The 27095-nt window shown below is 40.8% G+C and overlaps 1 protein-coding gene across 10 annotated transcripts in view; it reads left to right on the top strand.

The window, feature by feature from the left end:
- Positions 1-27095, top strand: part of ARHGAP10 (Rho GTPase activating protein 10) — a 384335-nt gene that overhangs the window by 319811 nt on the left and 37429 nt on the right. For all 10 annotated transcript variants that reach the window (XM_059875959.1, XM_024977157.2, XM_024977154.2 and 7 more), the window contains 1 exon segment: positions 26223-26382. In XM_059875959.1, the coding sequence (XP_059731942.1) occupies positions 26223-26382 (160 nt within the window).

The following is a 27095-nucleotide window of genomic DNA, read 5'->3' as shown; positions in this document are numbered from 1 at the left end:
AGCTATGACCAATGTCAGTGAGTTTACTGCCTGTGTTTTCATCAAGGTATTTATGGTTTCAGCTCTTACATTCAAGGGTTTAATCCATTTTGAGTTAATTTTTGTGTCTGGTCATTCTTTCGCATGTGGCTGTCTCGTTCTCCCAGTGCTGTTTATTGAAGAGACTGTCATTTCTACATTTTATGTTACATTTGCAATTATGTTGTTCCATAACTTAATTGTCCATGTGTGTGAAAGTTTATTTCTGGAATCTCAGTTCTGTTTTTTTGACCTGTGTGTCTGTTTTTGTTCCAGTACCATTCTGTTTGGATTCCTATAGCTTTGTAGTATACTTGGAATAAAGGGAGTATAACACCTCCAGCTTTGTTGTTCTTTCTCGAGATTGTTTTGGCTATTTGGGGTCTTTTGTGGTTCCATACAATTTTTGGAATTTTTTGTTCTGGTTCTGTGGAATGTGCCATTGGCATTTTGATAGGGATTTCATTGAATCTGTAGATAGCATGGATATTTTAGCAATATTTTTCTAATCTGTGAGCATGGAATATCTTTCCATTTATTTGTGTCTCCTTTGATTTCTTTCCAGTGTCTTATAGTTTCAGTTTATAGGTCTTTCACCTCCTTGGTTAAATTGATTACCAGGTATTTCATTATTTTTAATGCAATTTTAAATGGGATTGTTTTCTTAATATCTGTTTCTGGTAGTTTGGTGTTAGTGTATATAAAAGCCACAAAATTCTATATATTGGTTTTGTATCTCAACTTTAATGAATTCATTTATTCTAACAGTCTTGTTTTTGATGGAAGCTTTAGAGTTTTCTATATATGGTATTATATCATCTGTGGATAGTGACAGTTTTATTTCTTCCTTTCTAGTTTTGATGTCTTTTATTTCTTTTCTTACATAATTATTGTGACTAGGACTTTCAGTACTGTGTTCAATAAAAGTAAGGTGAGAGTGGGCATCCTAGTCTTGTTCCTAATCTTCAGAAGAAACTTTCAGCTTTCCACTGTTAGAATATCATGTTAGCTGTGGATTTGTCACATATGGCCTTAGTTATGTAAAGGTTCATGCCCTTTACATGCACTTTGTTGAGAGTTTTTACCATAAATGGATGTTGAGTTTTGTGAAATGCTTTTTTTGTCATCTGTTGAGATGATCATATGGTTTTTATTCTTTAGCTTTGTTAATGTGATGTATCATATTGATTGATTTATGGATGTTGAACCAATCTTACATCCCTGATATAAATGCTAATTGATAATGATGTCAGATCCTTTTAATCTATTGTTGACTTTCATTTGCTAATATTTTGTTGAGAATTTTTTTCATTCATCAGGTATTGGCCTGTAATTTTCTCTTTTTTGTGGTGTTCTTATTTGGTTTTGGCATCAGGGTAATTCTGGCTTCATAAAAAGTATATGAAAGATTTCTCTCCTTTTCTTTTTTTTTTGGAAATGCTTGAGCAGGCTGGGTTTTAAATCTTTGAGTGTTCTGTAGAATTTGCTAGTGAAGCCATCTGCCTGGGTTTTTGTTTGTTGAGAGATTTTTGATTACTGTTTCAACCTCCTTGCTAGTAATTGATCTAGTTTAGATACTCTCTTTCTTCATGATTTAGTCTTAGAAAATTGCATGTTTCTAGGAATTGATCCATTTATTCTAGGTTGTCCACCATTTGTTCGTTTATAATTGTTTGTAGTAGTTTTTCACGATTCATTGTGTTTCTCCAGTTGTTACTTCCCGTCTTTCATCTCTGATTTTATGCAGTTGAGTCCTCTCTTTTTTTCTCGGTAAGTCTAACTAAAGGCTTGTCAGTTTTTGTTTGTCTTTTCAGAAAACCAGCTTGTAGTTTCACTGATCTTTTCCATTGTTTTTTTCATCTCTGTTTGATTATTTTCACTCTATTATTCCCTTCCTTCTACTGACTTTGGACTTTGTTCTTTTTCTAGTTTCTTTAGATGTGAAATTAGGTTGTCTAACTGGAAATTTTCTTATTTCTTAAGGTAGGCCTGTATTGCTGTGAACTTTCTTTGCTGCAACTCATTGATTTTGGCATGTTGTATTTCTGTTTTTATCTCTAAATATTTTTTCTCTCTCCTTTGATTTCTTTGATGCATTGGTTCCTCAGTAGCCTACTTACTGTCATGATTTTGTGGATTTTACTTTTTTTTTTTTTTTTCTTGTTATTGATTTCTAGTTTCATGTCCCTGTGGTTGGAGTAAATGCTTGATGTATAATTTCAGCCTTGAAACTAGTGAAATAACATGTAACCTGTCTTGGAGAATGTTCCACGTGCACTTTAAAAGACTGTATATTCTGCTTTTGGATGGAATGTTCTATATTTGTATTAAGTCCATCTGATCTAATGCATTGTTTAAATTCAACGTTTCCTTATTGATTTTCTGTCTGGATGATCTACCTACTGATGTAAGTGAGGTGTTAAAGTCCCCCACTATAGTTGTAGTGCCTTTAATTAATCTCTTTGTATGCCCATTAATACTTGCTTTTGTATATCTTGTGCTCCTCTACTGGGTGCTTATACATTTATAAATCTTATCTCTTCTTGCTGTATTAACACCTTTGTCATTATATAATGCCCTTCTTTGTCTTTTATTACAGTCTTTGTTTTAAAGAACATTTTGTCTGATATGAGTAGAGTTTCCTCCAGCTTCCTTTTATTTCCATTCATATGAAATGTCTTTTTTATATCCCTTCACTTTGAGTTTATATGTGCCCTGTCTTCTGAAGTCTGTCTCCATTCAGCCCTTCTCTCTCTTGATTGTAAAATTTAGTCTTTTTACATTTAAAGCAATTATTGATAGGAATGTACTTATTGCCTTTATGTTAATTGTTTTCTGGCTGTTATTGTAGTTCTTCTCTGTTCCTTTTCTCTATTAATAGCTTCTTTTGTCTTGGTGGTTTTGTGTGTGTGTGGGGGGGATATTGACATTTCTTCATGATTTTCTTCTGTGTGTTCACTGTAAGCTTTTTCTCACGGTTTCAATGAGATTCAAATATAACATTTTCATAGTAGCCCATTTTATGTTGATAGGCACAGCCTATTTTAAGTTGATAGCTGCTTAAAGCTTTGGAATGTGTCCAAATTTATCTTTTTACTCCCCCATCACATTTTATACCTTTGAAAAAAAGTTATTTTAGTAACTTTTAATTAATTTATTTATTTTTGGCCACACTGTACATCATGTGGGATCCTAATGCCCTAGCCAGGGATCGAACCCATATTCCCTGCATTGGGACACAGAATCTTAACCACTGGACCAGGGAAGTCCCCACATTTTATACTTTTGATGACCCATTTTACATCTTTTTATTTTGTGCATCTTTTAACTAATTATTTTAATTTTAGTTAATTTTACTACTTTTTGTCTTTTAACCTTCATAGTTGTGTTTTAAGTGGTTGATTCATTATTATATGTTCACCTTTTCCAGTGATCATTTTACTTTTATATGTTATCTCATCATTAGTGCCATTTCTTTTCAGCTTGAAAAATTTGTTTTAACATTTCTTAGAGGGCTGATTTAGTGGTGATAAACTCCTTTAGCTTTAACTTATCTGGGAAACTCTTAATCTCTACTTCAGTTCTGAATGATAACTTTGTGAGTACAGAATTCTTGGTTGGAAGCTTTTTTCTTTCAGCACTTTGAATACGTTGTATCATTCCCTTCTGGCTGAAGTTTCTGCTGAAGAAGTTGCCAATAGCCTTATGGGGCTTTGCTTGTATACAACAAATTGTTTTTCTCTTGCTGCTTTTATAATTCTCTTTATCCTTAACTTTTACCATTTTAACTGTGTGTCTTGGTGTGTGTCTTTTTGGTTTCATCTTGTTTGGAACTCTTGGGCTTCCTGGACCCTTGGAAAGTCTGTTTCCTTCCACAGATTAGGGAGGTTTTGCAACCACTATTTCTTCAAGTAACTTTTCTGTCCCTTTCTCTCCCTCTTCTCCTTCTGGCACCCCTGTATATGAATATATTCTGCTTGATGTTGTCCCAAAGGTCCCTTAGCTTATCTTCACTTAAATTCTTCTTTTTTTTTCCTTTTTGCGGCTCTGTCTGGGTGAGTCCCATTGTTTTCTCTTCCAGCTTGCCGATTCATTCTCTTGCCTCATTTAATCTCCTGTTGAGTCCCTGTAGTGTATTTTTCAGTTCATTGATAACTTATGTTTGGTACTTTCTTATTTTAATGTCTCTTTGTTGAAGTTCTCATTGTATTCATCTGTTCTTCTCCCAAGTTCAGTGAGTACCTTCTTGACTATTACTTTGAACTCTTGACAGGTAAATTGCTTGTCTTTGCTTTCTTTTGTTCTTTTTCTGAGGCTTTGTCTTTTTCTTTAGTTGGACCATATTGCATTGTCTCTTCATTTTGTCTCATTTTGTGTTTGTTTCTATTACTGACTTTAAAAAAATGCACAATGTGAAAGTTGTGAGTGTTATCTGGGGCAAAATGAGGACTATAGCCTGGGAGACAAAATTTCAGCTAGTTCTGAGAAACTGCTCCAAAGAGGTCAGGGGGATGGTGGCAGCGGTGTTGCGGGGGGGAGGTCCGTATATATGTGATTTCAGTAAAGGGGGAGTAAATGCAATCACGCACATATTCTTCTTTTCAGAAGATTTCTACTAGTCACAAGGAGCCATTGTCACCATGAAGGATTTTAATGCTTTCCTAGATATGAGTAGATATAAGAATTGTGCGCATAAAATCAGCTCCTGAGAATATCTAGCTCTCTAAACACCTGTCCTGTCAGTTTCCCAGAGCACAGAGTGCCTCGTTTCTGCTCTCCACACGATGAGTTCCTTCCAGGGGGTACTGAAAATCAGCAACTGCAGCAGCTCATGATTTAATCCTTGTAGAGTTGGATGGCATGTGTCAATTTGTAGTTGACATGTATTAGGTAAATCAGCTCTCTCTCCCTGAATTGACGGAATGGCCTCACTTAGGAGATTCCCTGTGGGGCCCAGAAGTGTGTTCCTGACTGGCCCACCAGGGCTAGGTACTCAGGGAGTATTCACAGTGTGGGCAGCATGTGCTCTCTTACGGTGGGACTGTGGCTCCCGCTGCGGTGTCTGGTGGATGGGGCTGGCCCCTCAACCTTAGTACCCTTTCATATAAAGAGAGACTTTTATTGTTTTAATGTCCCCATGTTTAAGGAAAGTTCATGAGGCTATATGAAGTATATTCTTTGCTATTTTCTATTTAAGGCAGAAGAAACATTTTAAAAGAAGGTTGGGAGTGAGTGAGAAGATTATCATCTGAATTTTGACTAAGCTCTCCAATTCTTCCTGTATGCTAGCTCTAATTTTAAACAGAACTAGACATTCACAGGACTAGTTTTTATTTGTATCTTCTTGGGTAATTAGGTATTCTATGCCTATCTTCTTTTGTACATGATATAGCAGTTTGTTTGTTTAGACAACATAAAAAATATGACTTATAATGAGTTGAAAACAAAATCATCTTGCAAGCCAATTGGCAAGATTTGATATTATTTTAGAGTAGTTCTTGCTTGGGTATCGTTAGGTTGGCACTTTCCCACTTGGATCCCCAATGTGCTAACTGCAGCACATTTTGTTGAACATGTATTATAGTCCTACACTGTGGTAGAGAACATGATGACAATGCAGAGCGTTGTAAGCAAAAATGTGAAAACACAACTGTTGAAGTGGAGATGGATTAACAATGAATCGGGACCATTTCTCTCCTTTCTTAAAGGAGGGAACCTCTCCTGATACACGTTGGTCTCTAAAATCAGATTAGAACACATCTGTCAGTAGGAATCAAGAAGGCTTTTGAAAAAGGCTGGGTTGATAATTTAAGCTTAGGTTGCTTGGGTTTGAGTCAGCAGTAGGAATTGAAAATAAATAGTTGTCTGGTAGAGATGTTAAAGCAGGTTTGCAACTTCTGCGCTGATCAGACGTGGAAGATGAAGGCAGGTCGTTAAAACAGACGTCATCAACAGCATTTTAGGCTCGTAGGTAAATCTGTTCCTTGTGTTTATATTTTAGTCTGGTCCGGAGGCTTTTTTTAAATAAAAATATTTGGACCATCTTCTCATCAAAAGGAAGAAATCATCTCATTTTGTTAGTGTCATCAGTACATATTGTTATGTATAACTGCTTTAGAAAATAGGTTTGGTATAAGTAGTGTATATAAAAACCAGTGGATAGAGAGATATTACATAATGACTAAAATGTTGTCTTCCTAGAGAAGGTATAGTGTCATAAATTATGAACAGTGTATTATAGAACTCAGTTTTCTCCTACTTTGCCTCACAGACATATCCATTCATTCATAGGCTTTTGTAAAGGACAGGCAGCACCCACCACACTCAAAGATGGTTATTTCAGTAGAAGTCAAGGACGGAAGGCTATCAGTCATAGCAGCTATGCACTCCCCAATCTCAGGCCCAACAGAGTATCTTCAGAGGAATAAATGAGGAGTTTGGGATTGACGTGTACAACTGCTGGAGTTAAAATAATCAACAAGGACCTACTGTATCGCACAGGGGAGTCTACTCAGTACTCTGTAATAACTTAAATGGAAAAAGGATTTGAAAAAGAACAGATACCTGTTATGTACAACCGAACCACTTTGCTGTACAGTTGAAACTAACACGGCATTGTTAATCAACCATGTGTGTGCTCCGTCGTGTCTGCCTCTTTGTGACCCTGTGGACTGTAGCCCTCCAGGCTCCTCTGTCCGTGGACTTCTCCAGGCAAGATTACTGGAGCGGGTTGCCATTTCCTTCTCCAGGCCATCTTCCCAACCCAGGATTGAACCTGAGCCTCTTGCATCTCCTGCATTAACAGGCAGATTCATTACCCCTGCACCACCAGGGAAGCCCATCTATATGGGCTTAATCAACTATACTCTGATATTTAAAAAAAAAAAAAAACCTTCATGAAAGCATGCTTTTGTAAGTAAATTGTTACTACCCCATCCTCTCTCAAATTATACCAGGGCCTTTATGTGAGAGAAGAACTGGTGTAAAACCTTGGTTGATGTGGATTTTCAGAGCTATTGGCATTTCCTTGTAGACATATCTGTTCAGTTTGCATAGAAGGATAACCAACCCAAGTAACCGGTCCCAGGTAGGTCTTTGTCTTAGGCTTGGTCATCTTCTCTTGATTCTTACCATTTTTATTTTTTGCATGACCCTTCATGGGTGGACCCTGGATAATAACTTCCGAGGGTCAAGACCTCTTGTCACCTTCTCAGAGCAAAGTCATGGTTCCGTAGCATGGAATTACTGCATTGTGAAGTTAAATCTAAGCCTGTGCTTGGCTCAGTGACAGCCTATGTAGACAGATTATGTCTCACTATTACAGTGATTAGATCAGTGGGTTGGAAAAGGCAGCCGGAATGTCAGGGCTGTGACTGAATTGTGGCCTGCCCATAAATCATGCAGCGGCCTCCTCTGCATGGGCGTCTCCCCAGATGCCTCCCTGAAGCTCAGCCCCCGGCGTATTAGCCGCAAAGCACGAGGCAGCTTCTTATATGACTTCCTCTATAATCTTAACTGTGCTTCTGTGTGGGATGAACATTTCCCCCTTTCTCTGGAGGGGGGAAAGAGGCTTATTTAATGCCTTAAAAAAATACATAGCTGCTTCTGTGGTGAAAATAAGTTCATGGCAGGTAACTTGAATTTATAGAAGAGAGAAGAAGTCTTTCAAGCTTGTCTCCCTGTGGTGTGGGTTTTTTTCTTCACTTCTAATAGCTTTTATTTTAATTTCTAGTTCTGAATTCAAGCAGCTGTCACTCTCTTTATAGCCCCCTTTGAAACGCTTACAGCGTAGGAGGTAGCTGGGCTGTCTAAGAAACATCTTTTCAAACCAACCAAAGTATTGTTTATCCTGAATGAAGTAGATTTTTTAAGGCTGTCAAGAGTGACTGATTTGAAACATTTCCTTTGGTAGCCAGGAAGATGAAGAGAAATCTTGAAGGGAAAGGTATTATCTCAATGTGGCCGAGTCCAAGTGACTCTGATTGCTCAGAAAACTCCTATGGACCATGATAAAAATTACCAGGCACCCAGGACTTCCCTGATGGTCTAGTGTAACCTCTGCACTTTGACTGCTGGGTTCCAGGTTCAGTTGGTGGTCAGGGAACTAAGACCCCCAAGGTGTGCAGAGGAGCAAAAGAAAAATTTTACCTGGAGTAGAGAGTGCCATATACAATTACTAAAACCAAACAAACCTGTGGCCAGTTAATTTGTACTTACTAAATCCTTCCCAGCTATTGAAGAAAAAAAATGACTTGGGGTTGAGTCAACTGTGGAGACTACTCCTGTAACCAGTTGTCTTGTATCTTCTTATGAACCTGGGGTCGCAGCTTAGCAGCCTGGCTCCTCCTAAATGCCCATTCCACTTCCCATGGCATTCCTGTGTGTCTTCTGAGCCAGTATTTAGAAGTCCAGTGTCACCCTTGGATAGGGGGAAAAAAAATCTTCAAGCCTATTACAGTGAATTATACGTCTGATATTTTGCGGGTACTAATATTTGTTCTCTGAACTCAGCAGCATGAGTTTTTGAGCTTGAAATGTGATGATGGTCATGGTTTTATTTTTCTCTTTGGGTCAAAACAGAAATAGTGACTCTGTAATTCTCTGGTTATTATCTTAATCATTTCAAAGGTGGACTCTTAACATTTTTAATGCTTTCTGTGAGAATAGAATATACAATTGAGAGGGTAACACTACTGCAGAGGTACAAATAGCGTATTACCTGCCAGCTACTGTTGTTAGCAATATTTGTTAAACTTATGTAATCCTTATAACAATCCTTTAGGTGGTACTATTATTGGTATTTTATAATTGAGGAAACTGAGACTCAGAGAAGGTTCAGTAGCTTACTTCAGTCTCCCAGCTGGTGAGGGACAAACCCAAGATTGACCAGTCAGATCCCACAGTCTGGGCTCACCACTCTGCTCAAGTACAAACCCAAGGGCCTCCACACGGGGTCTTCTCTTCTCTGGAGTTTTCCACGACCAATCTTTTCTGAGCTATCATGTGCCTTTCAAGCACTATGTTGGTTTACTTTTTTAATTTTAAGAACAATTCTTAGTTTTTTCATTAGAAACAAAGTTATAAAGAAATCAGAGTGATGATTGAAAGAGATGGAGAAGAAAGGGCCAGAAAAACATCTATTTCTGCTTTATTGACTATGCCAAAGCCTTTGTGCAGATCACCATAAACTGTGGAAAATTCTGAAAGAGATGGGAATACCAGACCACTTGACCTGCCTCGTGAGAAACCTGTCTACAGGTCAGGAAGCAACAGTTAGAACTGGACATGGAACAATGGACTGGTTCCAAATAGGAAAAGGAGTATGTCACGGCTGTATATTGTCACCCTGCTTATTTAACTTATATGCAGAGTACATCATGAGAAACGCTGGGCTGGAGGAAGCACAAACTGGAATCAAGATTGTCGGGAGAAATATCAATCACCTCAGATATGCAGATGACACCACCCTTATGGCAGAAAGTGAAGAAGAACTAAAGAGCCTCTTGATGCAAGTGAAAGAGGAGAGTGAAAAAGTTGGCCTAAAGCTCAACATTCAGAAAACTAAGATCATGGCATCTGGTCCCATCACTTCATGGGAAATAGATGGGGAAACAGTGTTTAGACTTTCTTTTTCTGGGCTCCAAAATCACTGCAGATGGTGACTGCAGCCATGAAATTAAAAGACGCTTACTCCTTGGAAGGAAAGTTATGACCAACCTAGATAGCATATTCAAAAGCAGAGACATTACTTTGCCAACAAAGGTTCGTCTAGTCAAGGCTATAGTTTTTCCAGTGGTCATGTATGGATGTGAGAGTTGGACTGTGAAGAAGGCTGAGCACCGAAGAATTGATGCTTTTGAACTGTGGTGTTGGAGAAGACTCTTGAGTCCCTTGGACTGCAAGGAGATCCAACCAGCCCATCCTAAAGGAGATCAGTCCTGGGTGTTCATTGGGAAGACTGATACTATGAAGCTGAAACTCCATTACTTTGGCCACCTGATGGCAAAGAGCTGACTCATTTGAAAAGACCCTGATGCTGGGAAAGATTGAGGGCAGGAGGAGAAGGGGATGACAGAGGATGAGATGGTTGGATCGCATCACCGACTCGAGGAACACAGGTTTGGGTGAACTCTGGGAATTGGTGATGGACAGGGAGGCCTGGTGTGCTGCAGTTTGTGGGGTCGCAAAGAGTCGGACATGACTGAGGGACTGAACTGAACTGAAGTGAGGATGGTTTTAAATCCAGGATACAATACACTATTACAAAAATGGACCCCCAAGGAAAAGAGGGATGCTCATTTTTATGGGCAAGGAGGAGGGAAAATAGTAATTTTATTTCAGTATTATGTGTGTTTTATCATGATGTTTGTACCCATTTACCTCAGGGAACAAGTGTCTGGTCTTATGTTAGTTGTAATAAAGTGAAAAGTCTCCATTCAATTCCATTACTTCAGTCCCTGCTCCCCAGGTACACCTGCAAACCAGATCTATAACCACTGCCATTAACAGGTTGAGCCATGCCTAGTGCCATCTCTCAGTTCTGAAGTTATCTAATATCAGCAATTTCAATTTTTTTTTCATTTAGTCCTTCAAAATAGTAAAGCAACATTAATTTCATGTCATTTCAGCCTATAGTTTGAAAGTGAAAGTGAAGTCACTCAGTCATGTCCAACTCTTTGTGACCCCGTGGACTGTAGCCCACCAGGCTCCTCCGTCCATGGGATTCTCCAGGCAAGAGTACTGCAGTGGGTTGCCATTTCCTTCTCCAGGGGATCTTCCCGACCCAGGGATGGAACCCAGGTCTCCCGCATTGCAGGCAGACGCTGTAACCTCTAAGTCCTTTCAAAGTTGAAATTCCAAATTGGATTGCTGGCCACTGTTATGAGTAGGGTCGCTCCGTGTGAAACTGCCCTGCTGTTTGTCTGTGTCAAAAATGATTGAACAGCAGCCGATTGACATGGTTCAACCTGTAGTTTATTTTCTTCTTCTAGAATCTTTCATATATATATATATATATATATATATATATATATATAAAAGCATATAGTTGCGTCCTTTATTTAAAAAAAGAACTACAGTATATCTGGTGTTGCTTTTCATGCCCGTATAAAGAGAACTCTCTCCTTTTGTATTGCTGCATATCATTCCTTGTGTTCTCTTGTGTGGTGTGCTCCTAGAAGCCTTGTGTTCTACAGCCAAACGCAAGCAATGTAGGTCCCGTACTAACCACACACCGGCTTCTCACCTTCCAAGGATCATGCACACACACAAATGTGTCCACAGAAATAATATACATAGTGTGCTTTTGAGTGGCTAAAGTAAGTTCTAAAACAGAATTTCAGAATCACCTCCCTTCTAAAAGGAAAACTAAGTGAATAAGTGTATGAGCATAGAAATAAATCTGGAAGAGTATTAGTCAGCTATGAAATTAGTCAGCTTTTTATCCTTAGAAAGTGAGAGTCTGATTTTCGTCTTTAAACGTACCTCTCTCTTTTTCCTTGTCATTACATACATACATAAATGCACATAGACATAAAACATGCATACAGGTATGTGTACTTAAGTTATAATAGTTTCAGCCTAATTGATGTAAGCTGTACTTACTATTTGGTGTCTTGGGTGTAAGTTGAAGATTTTGAAGTAGAAAACATGAAGCAAAGCCCAAGGAGAAATATATGGAGTCCCACCAGCCTGAGTTGACCTGGAGAAACTTCCATGGCCGCACATTGAGAATCGGGAGCCCTCCCTGCTTGGTGTTTTCATGTTGGGTTTAATGCATCTTTCCTCTCCCCCCTGGGCTGCTCTCACCGTCTCCTTGCCCTGGCATTTTGGGGATCAGTATTACTGGAAATCCCTGGAGAAGGAAATGGCAACCCATTCCAGTGTTCTTGCCTGGGAAATCCTATGCATAGAGGAGCCTGGCAGGAGCCTGGCAGGCTACAGTCCATGGGGTCACAGAAGAGCTGGACACAGTGACTGAGTGCAACATATTTGTGGAAATACTTAAGACAGCAATGAGTTTTATTGAATGGCAGTATTATTTGTGGTTAAGTTTGGGTGTAACCTAACCTGGATTTCAGTCCCTGTCCTCTTCTTCTTGTCTTTTATGACCTAGGCAAATTTCCCTCCAGGCCTCATGAGTTTGGGTTAGTAAACTTTCACATGGCTTTTGCCAAGAACAAATGAGTTAATGGCTGTAAGCACCCAACATTTAGTGCATACTCACTCTTGCCTGGAAAATCCCATGGACGGAGGAGCCTGGTGGGCTGCAGTCCCTGGGGTCGCTAAGAGTTGGACACGACTGAGCAGCTTCTCTTTCACTTTTCACTTTCATGCATTGGAGAAGGAAATGGCAACCCTCTCCAGTGTTCCAGGGACGGGGGAGACTGGTGGCCTGCCATCTATGGAGTCGCACAGAGTCAGACACGACTGAAGTGACTTAGCAGCAGCCGCAGCAAGAATTTTAGCTTACATTTTCCTGAGGACAAATAGAGGAACTATTTGTACTTTCTATGTCACTTTCCAAGAAAATATAACTTAGTCATTTGTTTTTGGTTATTTTTGTCCAGCTTAGTAAGGAGACTTATAGGTTGCTACTTAAGGTCTTCATCTGGCAAAAGATAATTTATATTGTTCAGGGGAGAAGAATGGAGGGGAGGAGAACAGGTAAATAGCTAGGAATCCAACAACCCTCCTTTCTCAGCTGGACTGGAAGGTGTTCCGAGCACAGTGCTCTAAATTTCCTGAGCTGTCAAAACGTCAGGCTTCTCAGAAGTTTATGGAAGACAGCTTGATTCAGTATCTGATTACTTTTTGGTTCCTAAGGACAATAGTAGATGGCGGTCATATTTTTTGTTTGTTTATATAGGCAGAAATCTCAATCTGTAAATAATGCCTGAGGACTGTGATTATGATATAAAAACGCTCTCTGCTTTACAGAGTAAAGCAATTTGCTTTGACTTCTGTTGACATTGCAACCGAACTGGTCTTACTCACTTTGTAATTGAATTGCTGCAGACTTCCATTGACCTTTGTAAGTAGCAGAGGTGGTTCCTGGAGTGGTAACCTAATGCCTATTAGCTGCTGCTCTAACATTATAATTGGGTCTGTGTTTTATGTCATGTGATTAGAACACAGCTGATTCTCTCATCAGCTTTTCCCAGCTTACACTTTTGGCATATCTCAGCCATTCGGTAGCTTTTCAGGCAAGCATTATGTTCCATTTTTAACATCTTCAGGCAGTAGAAAATAAAATCTGCTTTATAATTGTGTGGAAATTTCATTACATCTTTTCGTGCCTTAATGTGACAGGAGTTTACTTTTATTCTGATTTGCTTTGTGTGTTGGTGGGGAGGATGCGTCTCTGAGTGTACTTCTGTTTTTTTGACTTTGGGGACTGAGGGTGGGAGGCTATTCCATTAGAGTCACATTTCGCTTTTTGAGACACTATTTCAGATAAAGTATATTGCCAAAGTGGATTTTTCTTAGCTAGACCCTGAGTGTCATTAATTTGCATGTTATTAACTTCATCATGGTCCCCATTGTGGTTTGTTTTGTTCCATGAGGCCCAATGAAATGAGAGGAACTGAGACATCTTGCCCCCCACCCAGCATGACATTGCATTGACTTGCAGCAGAGTCAAGAATTAAGGTCACTGGGACTTTAGGAACCTTTCTTTCCACTTGACAGTTAGAACTGGTCTCTCAGTGCACCTTTCACTGCTGAGAAGTAAATTAGTGTGCTTTCCTTAATGGACGGTTGGCTGGGTTAATTTCTTATAGTCCCCTCCCCTCTGTTTCCCTAATGGAAGACTTAGGATAGATTTTCTAATCAGAGAATCCAGACTTGTTTTCTCATAGTAGTCGTTTACTACCTACTGATCTGTGGATAGCAAAGGAGAATTCCCTTTGCATGGGAGGGTGGGATTTGCTCTTTTTAAAGAAACGTACCCCATCATATTAGCGATTACAAAAGTTTAATTTTAAATTCAAACTTTGAGTTTCCTAACCTGTCTTTATTATTCTAATTGGTTTAAGACAGAAATTGCATGTATGGGCAGGGACACATGGAGTTGTGTGCATGTGTGTGTACACTTTTTCAGTTAATTGAAGCTGATGTTTAAGATGTAACTCTTTTGGCCTATGTTTTGAGAAGGATAAGAATACCTGGCCTGAAAACTACATCAGCTTTAATTTTTGTCTTGCCTTGGATGTCTCTTTCTCTCTGTTGATCTTACCTGTTTAATGCTGCTATTGGCAGTGTCTCATAAGGCAAGTTCTCTTAATTCCTTGGCCATTTTAGTTGAGATGGATCAGCATATGCAAAGCTGTGAAGGCAGTGCTGGGTTTTCTTTGGCTTTTAGGTGTTAATGGGGTCTGGGACCTGATGCTGTCACTTCTCAGCCATGCTGCTCACAGACTCCTCTGCTGTACACTGGTCATTCCGTGTGTATGCTGCAGCTTTTAGTTCTAGAAGCTCATAGAACTCCATGAGGCTCTGGGTGAGTGTTTAAAAAGTGGTTATGAAGAAACAAGCCTGTTTACTTTTTCTCACCACCAAAGAGTGGACCACTTGATAAAACCAGGCCTAGATAGTCCAGTTAGGTAAGACAGGCTCTTCTGTGTTATTGGAGTGTGTGTAGGCTTTTCCCATTTCCCTCAGTCTCACAGTAAATTTGACTATCTGGTCACCCTTTTATCTGCATGTTAGTTGTTATGGTGATGCTAGCGCTAAGGACCAGATGCAAAACCAAAATGCTGGACAAAACTGTAATCCTCCCTTTGGAGCAGGAGTTGTGCTCCAGCTACTGTTGTGGAAGTCATGCTCCTTTACTCAGAGTTGGAACCCTTGAATGTTCCATTGTTTACAGCAGTCTCACCCAGTAATTTGAAAGCAAGGAGACATTATGCTGTACTTTTAAGACTTAGGTGGGAAGAGTAAGCCGTGAATGACTCAAGTGTTCTTGAGTGTCCTTGTTAAAAGTGGAGTGCTGTCCTAGGTAGATGAGTATTCTGATCCAGCATGATAGTTCTATGAGGTCTCATTCCTCATGAGTTAAGTAGTGTACTTTGACTTTTATTAACCACATTTCAGGGCTTCTGTGGTGGCTCAGACGGTAAAGATTCTGCCTGCAATGTGGAAGACCCAGGTTCGATCCCTGGGTCAGGAAGATCTGCTGGAGAAGGAAATGGCAGCCCACTCCAGTATTCTTGCCTGGAGAACTCCATGGACAGAGGAGCCTGGCAGGCTACAGTCCATGAGGTCCCAAAGAGTTGGACACGACTGAGCAACTAACACACATTCACAGCTGCATGTCAGGGACTAGCACTGCTCGGTGCATGCTGCTCTCCCTGTGCACAAAGTCATTAAAGAACAAATTGTGGCTGAATCCTTTGATGTCTGTCGGCCTTAAAAGCCCATTGTCAGTCCACATCCCACATCCCATCTGTTATATTGGCCTTATGAAGGTTGATGGGGGCATTTTTTTTTCTTTGATAGTGCTGGGTCTTCACCGCTCTGCATGGGCTTTCTGTGGTTGCAGCGAGCAGGGGCTGCTCCTTGTGGCAGCGCCTAGGCTTGTCCTTGCAGTGGCTCCTCTTGTTGCAGAGCGCAGGCTCTAGGTGCATGGACTTCATGTAGAGGCACATGGGTTCAATAGTTGTGGCTCGTGGGCTCCGTAGTTGTGTCTGTGGTGCTCAGGATTGGCTGTTCCACAGCACGTGGAAACCTCCCAGACCAGGGCTCAAACCTGTAGCCCCTGCATTGGCAGGCGGACTCCCATCCACTGTGCCACCAGTCTCATACAGCTGAAGCTTCACACTGGCTCCTAGACAGGTTTAGCTTTATGTATGGAGGTCACTTCCATATTTGTTCAGCATTAGCTTTTGTTTACTGGAGAAGGCAATGGCAACCCACTTCAGTACTCTTGCCTGGAAAATCCCATGGACGGAAGAGCCTGGTAGGCTGTAGTCCATGGGGTCACTAAGAGTTGGACACGACTGAGCGACTTCACTTTCATGCATTGGAGAAGGAAATGGCAGCCCACTCTGGTGTTCTTGCCTGGAGAATCCCAGGGACGGGGGAGCCTGGTAGGCTGCAGTCCATGGGGTCGCTAAGAGTCAGACACGACTGAGCGACTTCACTTTCACCTTTCACTTTCGTGCATTGGAGAAGGAAATGGCAACCCACTCCGGTGTTCTTGCCTGGAGAATCCCAGGGATGGCTGAGCCTGGCGGGCTGCCGTCTGTGGGGTCGCACAGAGTCGGACACGACTGAAGCGACTTCCCAGCAGCAGGTTTTGTTTACAAGGTCAAGTCCACTGCATATTGGGTAAAGGGGAGGGTTTGGTTTATTCTGCTTTACACTAGTCAGTGCAGTTTTAGAAACTAGTTTTTGACATGATGAAATACGGCAACTCAGACTTCATTTTAGCTGAGTAAGAATTATTTAGTCAGAGTATCTGTGAAATGAGTTTGGGAGTACTGTTCCTGATACCAGGCACCCCTCTCCTTTTTAGTACACTGCATGTCCCGGGTGACCTTAGGAGGAACGACCACTGTGGCTCGAAGGACATTTTATTGATGTTATAATATCTACCACATGATGGAAACTGGGGCAGCATGACTATTTTCTGCTTAGTTCAAAGGTCGTGTTTTAAACAGGCTTATATAAGTTAGCAAAACAAACAAAACTCTCCTCCTGCAGCATTTCATCATCCCCTCCCAGTTTCAGCCTCTTTGCATTTAGCTTCATTACAACTGTTTGTCTGCTTCTGTGACTCGTACCCAGACATGTCTTTTCTTGGGGATAGCCTTTCTCAGTCTCCTCTGAAGTTGCAGATGCTGCGTGCTCTTCAGCTTCAGACATAAAGCCCAAATGTTTGGCACCTGAGTCTTCCTTGGGAGCAGCATCATGAGAACACACATACCAAATGGACAAAGAAGATGCTGACACGCTAAGCAAGACATTATTGGTTATTATTGGGAAGCCCTGTTTAAAAGATAGAGAATGCAGAATGACAGGAGAATGAATGCACGCACAAGGGGAGAGGGATTTGAGGTGTCTGTTACCACATCAGCTTTCCACCCCCTGCTGGGGAAGGAGTACACCTGGTTTTGGTAGAAGCCACTCGACAGAGGAGCCTGTCGGGAATACAGTCTGTGGGGTCACAGAGAGTCAGAATTGACTGAGCATGCACACTCACACGTGCACACTCAAAAGTAAAACAGGTTATTTTAGCCTTGAGATTTATTTCTCTATACTTAGGTAGTGAATTTTTATATGTCTGATTATATTTTCTAGTCAATTTCCATTGTGATTTTAGAGATTTCTTCCCCCTAAGGAAGTCCTACATACCAATCAATAATAAAAATAGCAGTTAAGAATATTAGTTTTTTACTTTAAAGAATAGCATGTGTATATTAATTATAGTATACAGGTAATCCTTGCTGAGTGAGTACACTAAAATATAAAATACATCAAATAGATTTTAATAAATTCTAGTTTTTAGGGTTTACTGTGATTGAATTTAACTTCAGTATTCAATCATGATGACCCTTTCACTATCACTATTTAGGAAAATTGCCTATTTAAATATGGCATAGAAAATGTTCTGAATCTTCTTTTTTTCCTAATAAATATTTTAGAGCTCTAAAATTCTTCTTCTTGGTGTTATTGTGCTGTGTTTCACAAATTTTGATATGAAATATCTTTATCATTGAGTTCTAAATCTTTTTAAATTTCGATTATGATTCTCTTTTTAACCATATTTAGTTTAACAGCATATTGAAATCATAAAAATCTATCCTTTTATTAAGTTCTAAATATTTTACAATTTTGGCATGAGAAGAGAGTATATATAATTTCATCCTTCGAAATATTTCCTTCAAAAACAGTTTATTCTTATAAAATATTTATCTTCTGTTTCTTTCAAAGTATGTGTGTATAAAACAGAATGCTTAGCATTATTGATTACAGATACCTTAATTTCTCTCTCTTTTTGTCCTGTCTGATAGCACTGCCTGAGAAGAGTATGTTAAAATCTCCAATTGCAGTAGTTGATTTTTTATCTTTTCTGTACAGTTCTATATGTTGCTTGAGGCATATTGTTAGGTATTTATCTTCTTGTTCCATAATCTTATCCCTTTATCAATGTAAAATGACCCTCTTTGTGTTTACTAAGGTCATTAACTTTATTTTGATTTATATTTGCCCAGGATAGCTTTATTTTTTAATTTTCAACCTTTGTCTTTTTGCTTTAAGTGTCTTGTAGTCAACACATTATTGGATTTAAAAAATACATTGGAGAATCACTGCCTTTTAATTTGTGAGTTTAATCCATTTATATATAATGTACTGCAGTTACCATTATGTTAGGATTTCTGTGATTTTACAGTTTTTACTTAATTATTTTTGATACCTTTTGCTTTTTAATTTTTTTCCTTTCCTCTTTTCTCTCTACTAAAGCAAGTGTTCTTCTGCTCTTTCCACTAATGTATATTCTGTCTTTGTTTTTAAGGTAGCTTTGAGATTTGTGATCTCATTTATCTATTGGCTTCTTAAACTTGATGGCTGAGGGGGTAAAGAATCTGCCCACAGTGCAGGAGACCCGGATTCAATCCCTGGGTTGGGAGATCTCCTTCAGGAGGGAATGGCTATGCACTCCCGTATTCTTGCCTGGAGAATTCCACGGATAGAGGAGCCTGGCGGACTACAGTCCATGGTCTCAAAGAGTTGGACGTGACTGAGCAACTTTCACTTTTCTTAAACTCAACCATGTTTCTTTCTCCATCTCTAATAAGATAAATAACTAATGAACTCTACATTTCCTTTCTGTGCTGCCCACCCCCATCATGTTGATATGACTCTAGGTTCTGGATCAATTTGGTTATTTTTTCCTTTTTTCTTTTCTCTTAAAGTTTTCAGAGAACAACAGTAGACATTGAAAATATCATAGTGCTTCATTTATTTAAATATTTGAAAATTGTCTTTTAAGAGTGTTATCGCTGCAGTTTTTTATGTGCCAAAGTTTGGGTGATTGTATGTCTAATATGTTTATTATGCCGTCACATTTGAATGGCAGTTTGAGTATACAGTTGTATGCTCAAAATTCTCCTTCAGTACTTAAAACATATTGCTATGCATTCAGTTTTACTGTTGAGAACTCTGATGTCATTCTGGGTCTTTTTAAAAAATATCTTCCCTGTCAGGATGCTTTTTATTTTCTTCTCCATATTTGATATTCTCAGATTCCTCAATAACATATCTTATGAGCACCATTTTCTTTATTTCCCTGTTTGGTACTCTGAGTCCTTTATTAAATAGATTGAAGTCTTTCGAGGTCTTTGAGACTCTTTCATTTTGAGGAATTGGTCATTATCTCTTTAAATATGTCTGTTCAGTGTAGTTCTTTTTCTGGGGTCTGGATGTTGGCAGTTTCACTTCTCTTTTGTGTTACAGATCTCTAAATGCTGAATTTTTGTTGAGTTTGCTCTCCTGGTTTTCCTTGTGTTCTTAGACATTGTAGGTGCAAGGCCCTTGCTCAGGAGGGCTGTGTGTGTGCCTGTGCTTAGGATGGTTTGGAGTCTCCTTCTCTTCTCCTTTCTTTCTTTCTATTCCACTTCTGGCTTTGCCTTTATCGGGTTCACCGGGTTGAACCAGGTGTTTTGGTTCAGAAGCAGCGATTATTCCCGTACATAACTCTCATTCCGGGGAGGGGAGCACACAAGCTTACTAAACCCATTTCATAGGCAAGCAGCGCACTTCATCATAGATTTTTGACCTTCATTTAGTGTGGTGTCTCCCAACCCCTAATTCCACAACGGAAAGCCTGGTTCTACCCCCGAATCATGCCTGGTGTATTGTAGGTGTATTGGTCTAAGGACACCCCAGGATTGAAATGTCTACTGGTTCTGCTGGTTTTGATGAGTCCTGGAGCCAGTAGACTTCTGGCTTGAGCTCCACTGACTTCTGAAACTATTTTCTTTTTATTTCTATTTCACAGAAATGTGAAGCAAGTTTTTCAACTACAAGTTTATTTTTAAAAAATAAAAAATAAATCATTTCATTTTTGTTGTTTTGGGTATATGTGGGAAAAAATGTGGGTGTCCTTTTAAAATTTCATTGTCTTCTTGACTGAAAATTTCCTGACTGATCTTTATTGTTAAAGTGTTACTGTTGCTATAAGTACAGTTACTTTGTTCTCAATAAATCTTTCTTTGATTCTAGTGACTAGCTGCTTGATATTTAGGAGCATCTAAGTTTATTCTGATCTGTATTGTAAAAGTGTTAACTGTGTTGTTGTAAGTATAGTTACTTTGTTCTCAATAAATCTTTCTTTGGTTCTTGTGACCACTAGCTGCTTGATATTTAGGAGCATCTAAGTTTATTCTGATTTGATGGAAGGGGTGTTTGTGTGCCAGGAGAACTACAGAGGGAATCTACTGTTGTCTTCCAATTAACCAAACGTGTAACTGGGGGGTTTGTCAAGAGTTAAGTTCAACTAATGCATTAGCTCTTTTTTTTTTTTTTTTGCTTTATTTCTTTCCTCTTTTCTGTCCATTTTCCTTTTCTTTCTTTCTTCTGCTAATTCATCAGCCAGGATGTTTGAGAGGTGGGGACATGGACCAGCCTTACTAGTGCAGATAGGCTGTCCCTGAGAAATAACGGAAACCTTCTACAGTTTCAGCTCATGCCCAAGCATCCTAGGCTAAGTAGAAAACAGCTGGAGAGGGATTCAAAGGGAACCATCTCTGACTTCTTAACGATTAGGAAGTGATTTGAGAGGAGGACAAAGAAGAAATGAATGAAATGGGAAGGATAACTGTGAGCCTCATTCCCTCCAACAATGCAACGGCAGTTCTGTTTAAGTGAAATTAGCAGAAGATGAGTGGAGAGTTTCACCTTGTCATCATCAGACCAAGAAAGTTCAGTTGACTAGAGTAAAAGTTGATTAGTATATTAGAATATAGGAGATACACATTCTCTGTGTTAACTTTGGTAGAATTATAGAGTTCTTCTTCCCTCTTCCTGTTCAGTTCTCTGCCAGTCATTGAAGATTGTTTTAGTCGCTCATGAGAACAAACCACTCCTGCACATGCTCAGGGTCATAAAGAAATCAGAATAAGTAATGAATCTATTGGCTTGGTCAAAAAGTTTGTTCGAGTTTTTCCAGAAGCCATAACGGAAAAACTCAAATGAACTTTTTGGCCATCCAAGTAGCTGGCATGAAGGCATGTCCTTGTGAATTTTTTTTTGGGTCCATTTTTTAATGTGAGTCTATGTCTAGGGGGAAGTCCTAAATACTTACAACACTTCTTTCTCTTTACCAGAATGACAGCAACCACCACCACCACCACCACCACCAGTAAGGAGAAGCCTGCTCCTTACACTAAAGTTCCTCCAGGGTTCTCTTCCATTTTTACATCTCCATTGCTCTCTCCATCCATTGCAATGACTTCACTCTACCCACATACCTCTCACATCAATGAAACTATCCCAGACCTCTCTGCAGGGTCCTGGAGCTGTTTAACCAGATCCCCTGGATCTGTTACTCATCCCTCAAACCTATGTCCTCAAAACCATGTCCACAGCTGGTTTATGTCCCACACCCAGCTCACTTGCTCCTTGCTTTTCATTCCCTATTTCAATCGATAACTCTCCATTCACCCAGTTATCTAAGGCAAGAACTTGAGGGTCGTGTGCCTTGTACACTACATATGAATGAGTTGTGTTCCGAGAACACATTTGTGAGTCCAACAAAGTTAGCCTAGGTTCTCAACCACCACAATCGCCTATATAGTACAGTGATGCAATAGGTTTATCATACCTTTCACACAAATAACACATTAAAAAATGAACACAAAAATAGAACATTTTTAATCTTACAGTAGAGTACCTTGAAAAGTCCAGTAGTATAGTGCAACCGCTGGCATACAGGGGCTGGCATCAAGAGTTAGACTGGAGGAGGGAGAGGAGGTGGGAGATGGTAGAGCTGAAGGACTGTCAGCAATCAGAGCCAGGGGGCAAGCTGTGCTCTCTCTCATGCCTAACGTTGATGGAGCTCATATTTGCATCTTTGAAAATTCACAACTTGATGGGTCGTATGTCCGGGACTTACTGTATGTAAGCAGAACCTCAGCAAATTGAAGAGAGGATGACTGTGGCTTCAAAGGGGAGAGGACAATCCTCAGAAACTGTGTGCAGATTTCATAACAGGACTCCCTTGAGGTTTGTAGGGTTTTTTCCTTGCTAATTCCTGGAGGTACTGGCTTTGCAATATCACGATCTCTTCCCTGGCAGTGAGTCCACAGTCAGTATTTCCTGAAGCCTCCTGATCTGCCTGGCAGTGCCTTGTGTTCTAAGGGTTACCAAGATGAGAGGCAGACTCCACCCTCAGAAGATGTGTAACGGTGGTGGGGAGCTAAAATCAGGTCGTGGAAGCGTCGACAGTGCAGTGTGGACTTGACTGCACTTGCTGTTGTGAGAGAGGAGAGAACAGGCAGAAAATGTGGTTGGCAAGAGCTTATGGAGAAGGTGGGAATTAATCCGGGGTTAATTGTGAGGACGTCTTTCTCTCTCCGAGATGCTGGTGGTTCTCTTCTAGTGCCTTTCTCCTCTTGGAGTCTGTTGCTCACGAAAGCCCTTCAGAACCATTCTTGCTCACGTACCCAGCTCAGCCTTGTTACTCGTAGGTGATGTGTGTGTCTGGAGATGCCTGTTGACGGGTAGCACCTAAACTAACAGGTTGTGTGACACGGAAGAAATGCAAGGTGAAAAGTGATGCGGGTGTCTGACTTTGCTTCTCAAGTACAAGTGAGCTTCACAGGATTTGACGTCTTTATTCATCGTCTTTATTCCTGTGAGCTTCACAGGATTTAACGTCTTAATTTATCGTCTTTATTCCCGATATTGTCGAACATGGAATTTTTTAAAGCTTTATTATTTTCCTCCTGTTAATAGTTACAAAGAAGTCATTTGGTGTTGGTAAACTAAACTTTTAGAGTATTTAACTTTCCATGCCTGATATTAATGTTTCCTCAAATTCCGTGATTCTTAAGTAGAAAAGCGCTTTCCTAAACAGTGGGAGAGAAGGGAGTTTTGAGGGAGCTCTTTGATCAGTTTGTGTACACCTGTGCCCTTGTATCAATATTTTTTTTTCACTTGAGGGTTCAGATTGCCACCCTTTGGCAGGAAGGAAGGGAGAAATTCTCTTACCGGCGTGTGATTTAATATGTTGAGTGACAGTGTGTGCTGTGTCAGTCTGCTTGGGGACAGAATTGGAGGGGCTGGCCATGAGCTAGTGTCTGTGGTTGAGCGAGTGTTTCAGGCATGTACCTTTGGAAAGGAACTTGGGACCCTGGGCTCCACTTCCTCAAGCTACTTCTCAGTGTCAGCTTTCTCCTTGTAGGAATGAGGCAGGGAGTAATAGGCCCACTTGCTGCTTTTGCTGGGTCAGGCCCTGCCCTGGAGACAGGGCCCGTGGCCCAGCGAGCAGAGGGCCAGCGTCCAGCCTCCTGCCGCCAGGAAGCTGCTGGCGTGCGACCCACTGTGGAGGTTACCCTGTCCTACTGCAGAACTGGTCCGCGTTTGCACCTTCTAGCCAAACCCCGAATTGGCAGCTGTCGTGCCAGAAAACATTTCAGAGTTTGCTTTAGACGGTGTGCTGTGGTTACACAAGAGGCCGTCCTAGTTTTAAAGGGAGTGGTTGCCCAGAATGACTGAGCGATACCCGGAAGGGCCCAGGAAAAGCTGGAGCTCCAGGTCTCATTCGCCGAGAACTGGATGGACAGAGCTCTCCAGGCACAGAGGGAGGCAGCCTTTGCTGCAGAGTGGACTGTATCCCAGAACAAAAATAAACCCAAAGGAAATCACAGAAATCTAGCAGTGGGTTTCGGTTCATTGGCCTGAAAATGAGCCCTTCTCTTCGGGGCTGAATTATCCCAATTAGCTAAATGTGTTTGTGGTGAAGGGCTGTAGGAAAAGGAAGCTCACTGGAAGAGGAAGCATATGGTATTCTGTTTTTTTTTTTTTTTTTTAATTTTATTGGAGTATGGTTGCTTTACATTGTGTTAGTCTCTGCCGTACAGCAGAGCCAGAAGCTGTGCGTATATCTCCTCCCCTCTTTTTTTGGATTTCCTTCCTGTCTAAGTCATCACAGTGTTGAGTAGGGTTCCCTGGGCTATGCAGTAGTCCTCTTTAATTATCTATTTTATACACAGTATCAATCATGTACCTAGATCTCCCAATTCATCCCACTCCCCCTTCCCCCTCAGTATCCATATGTGTATTCTCTATGTCCATGCAGTATTCTGGACCGTGTGTTTATGAATGGGGAGAGAGAACAAGGCTTTTATAGAGAGACTTTGCTCAGGGAGAAGACCTGCCCACAGGGATCACGTGATGTTCACCTCTTGCTCATTATATCTCCTTCCCCAACCATGCATTTAAAAAAGAAAAAAGCTCAGAAAACCCTCCCTCACCACAGTCTTCTGCACAGGACCATGCACCCCCCTCAGTGCTTCCTTAAGGGATCCCTTCTTCCAGCCACCACCATCTCTAATTCCTTCTTGCCTGAATTCTGCTTTTCCAGATCTTTGCTCCTCAGATCCTTTTAGCCTTAGTTGTAAGCTGGGTCAGAGTTAAGTAAAAATTTTTCACACAGTCAGTTTTCAAGATTAGTATTTTGGAAATGAGCCTAATCAGAGGCCAGGGATTTCGCTTGTGCTCTGTGATGAGTAGAGCTGAAGTATGTCTAATATGCTTTTCTGAGAGTGGGTTCCCAGCGTTCATACATCCTCTATTTCTGGGACTTAGGCCTGAGGAAGAAGGAAGCTTTAATCAGCTGGAAGCTGTTTGTGGCGAGGGTGTGACCATCCACATTGTGTGTTATCTGCTGCCATGGCAGTTTGTTGAGCAACTCTCGTGACCCATTATTTATAAAAATCAAGGCCAAGCCATTGCCATCTTAATAGAAAGTTGCTGCCTCTGGAAGACACCCTTGAGTGGTTACGATTTAATGGGGTCCGTGACTTTGGCTGAATGGGCCAAGCTGTGATGTGGGCTGACAGTACCACGGAAGTGAGCAGACCAGTTGGGAGAGACAGAAGCTCTTCTGAGCTCCTACCCACCTTCTGCAGTTTCCGCCCAAGCTCGTCATGTGTACAAATGATACTAGATGTATTTCACCAAATGGTCCTCTCTGAGTGAATGAATCATGGAACCCATTTAAGAAACGCTTCTTCTGTTTGAGTGTAAGTTCATCTCTGGGGACTTCCGTGGTCTGGTGGTTGAGTGGTTAAGAATCTGCCTGCCAATGCAAAAGATAGGGGTTTGATCCCTGGTCCGGAGGATCCCATGTTCCGCAGAGCCGCTAAGCCTGAGCATCACGACTCTTGAGCCTGTGCTCCGGAGCCCGTGTGCTGCCGCTGCTGAAGCACCTGGAGCCTGCGCTTCACAGCCAGAGAAGCCGCCTCAGCGAGGAGCCCGTAAATGAAGAGGCCCTCCGCTTTCTGCAGCTCGAGAAAGCCTGTAGCAACAAAGACTCAGTGCAGCCAAGTAAATAAATCTTAAAAAAAAAGTCATCCCCTGTAGTCACTGCCTGGGCCTAGTTCTTGTAGAACATCTTCATGTTCACCAGCAAATGGAAGTTTCTTCTTGTCCACAGTTTAATCAGTTGGGCTGCTAAATTGTAATCTAAGATTTCAGCTCAGAAAACAAGGTCCCTTGCAAGTTGTTGAATTTATGTGGTAGGTGGCGATTGGCAGTAGCTTGAAGAGTCATCATGTGGCTGGAAAGAAAGAGGCTGGACCCGGCAGGGTTGATGCGCTGCTCTGCATTGCTCTTGAGGTTATCGCTGATTTATGACTGTGGTCCTTAGAGACCAGGAAGTCATTGTGGCTGCCATTTATTCATCTTCCGTCTTGATCTGACTTTGATTATTGCTTTTTTTCTTGTGGGGAAAAACTCCTCATTTTGTATTATCTATGATTTATTTTAAGCATCTTTGATTTAAAAAAAAAAAACAAAAAAAAAAACAAGAAAATCCCTGAAGACAGGGCACCAACATACTCTCAGACTGCATTGTAAATGTAATTTTGGATATAATTGGATTGACTCATCAAGTGAGGCCATGTAGTTATTAGTGGAGTTGTTTTTTTCTCCTCTGAGCATTTGTTTGAAAGTTAATGCCTTTTTCTCCTCCCTAGGTGACCGTCCCAGTCTTCCTAAGGAGGACACCCCTCCCAGCAGCCTGGACTCGCTTTCCTCTCCGTCTCCCACGACTGCCACTGCCCTTGGGCACCCTGGACCAGACCGGAACCACCTGCTTACAGACGGGGGCAGCTTCGGGGACTGGGCACCCACTGCGTAAGTAGCTGTGCTCTTCTGTTGGGTGCTGAGGGAAGGGGGGCGGTGATTTTTATTCTGAAGTTTTATGTGCCAGGTCAGTCCTATAGCCTGAGACCTCAGGACCTTTGCACTCTTAATCTGTGGGGATGCCACAGAGGAGAGGGTCCATAAACCAAAGGGAATAGGGTCTGTGTGTTCCCAGTATGGAAGGGATGGGTGGATGCTATTTCAAATCTGTTTTAAGTTCAATTTGTAGAAGTTTGGGGTTGCACAAAGGAAGTTGTTATTGTCCTGCTCGGGAGGTTTTCTCATTAGTTACCACAGACTTTTAGAAAGATGAAAATCTTGCCTTGTGATCAGTAGACTTTTAAGTTTTCTATAGGATGATATCTTAATGATAGGAATTTTTATGAGTGTCATACTAATGCCTTACTCTGTTTACTCTGTGTGATCATGTATAATTGACAATTGATGAATGAAATATCTGATTTTGTCTTCTCAGTGTGGTTGAGTGCCAGGCATATGCAGATGCTCATGTGTATTAGGGTAAATAATTCCAATACAAACAGAATACCATGCGTGGGCTTGGTTTGACTGCTTGAGGGTGTGTCTTTCTCTACTGCCTGCAGTTGTGGAGTAAATGCACATCGGTGGTGGTGTGCAACGTCAGACTTCAAACAAATGCTCAGAGAAGGGAAAATAAAACAACTCCACTAATAATTACATGACAT

Source organism: Bos taurus, chromosome 17, assembly GCF_002263795.3.
Source record: "Bos taurus isolate L1 Dominette 01449 registration number 42190680 breed Hereford chromosome 17, ARS-UCD2.0, whole genome shotgun sequence".
Lineage (NCBI taxonomy): Eukaryota > Metazoa > Chordata > Mammalia > Artiodactyla > Bovidae > Bos > Bos taurus.
This window is presented reverse-complemented; position numbering and strand designations above follow the sequence as displayed.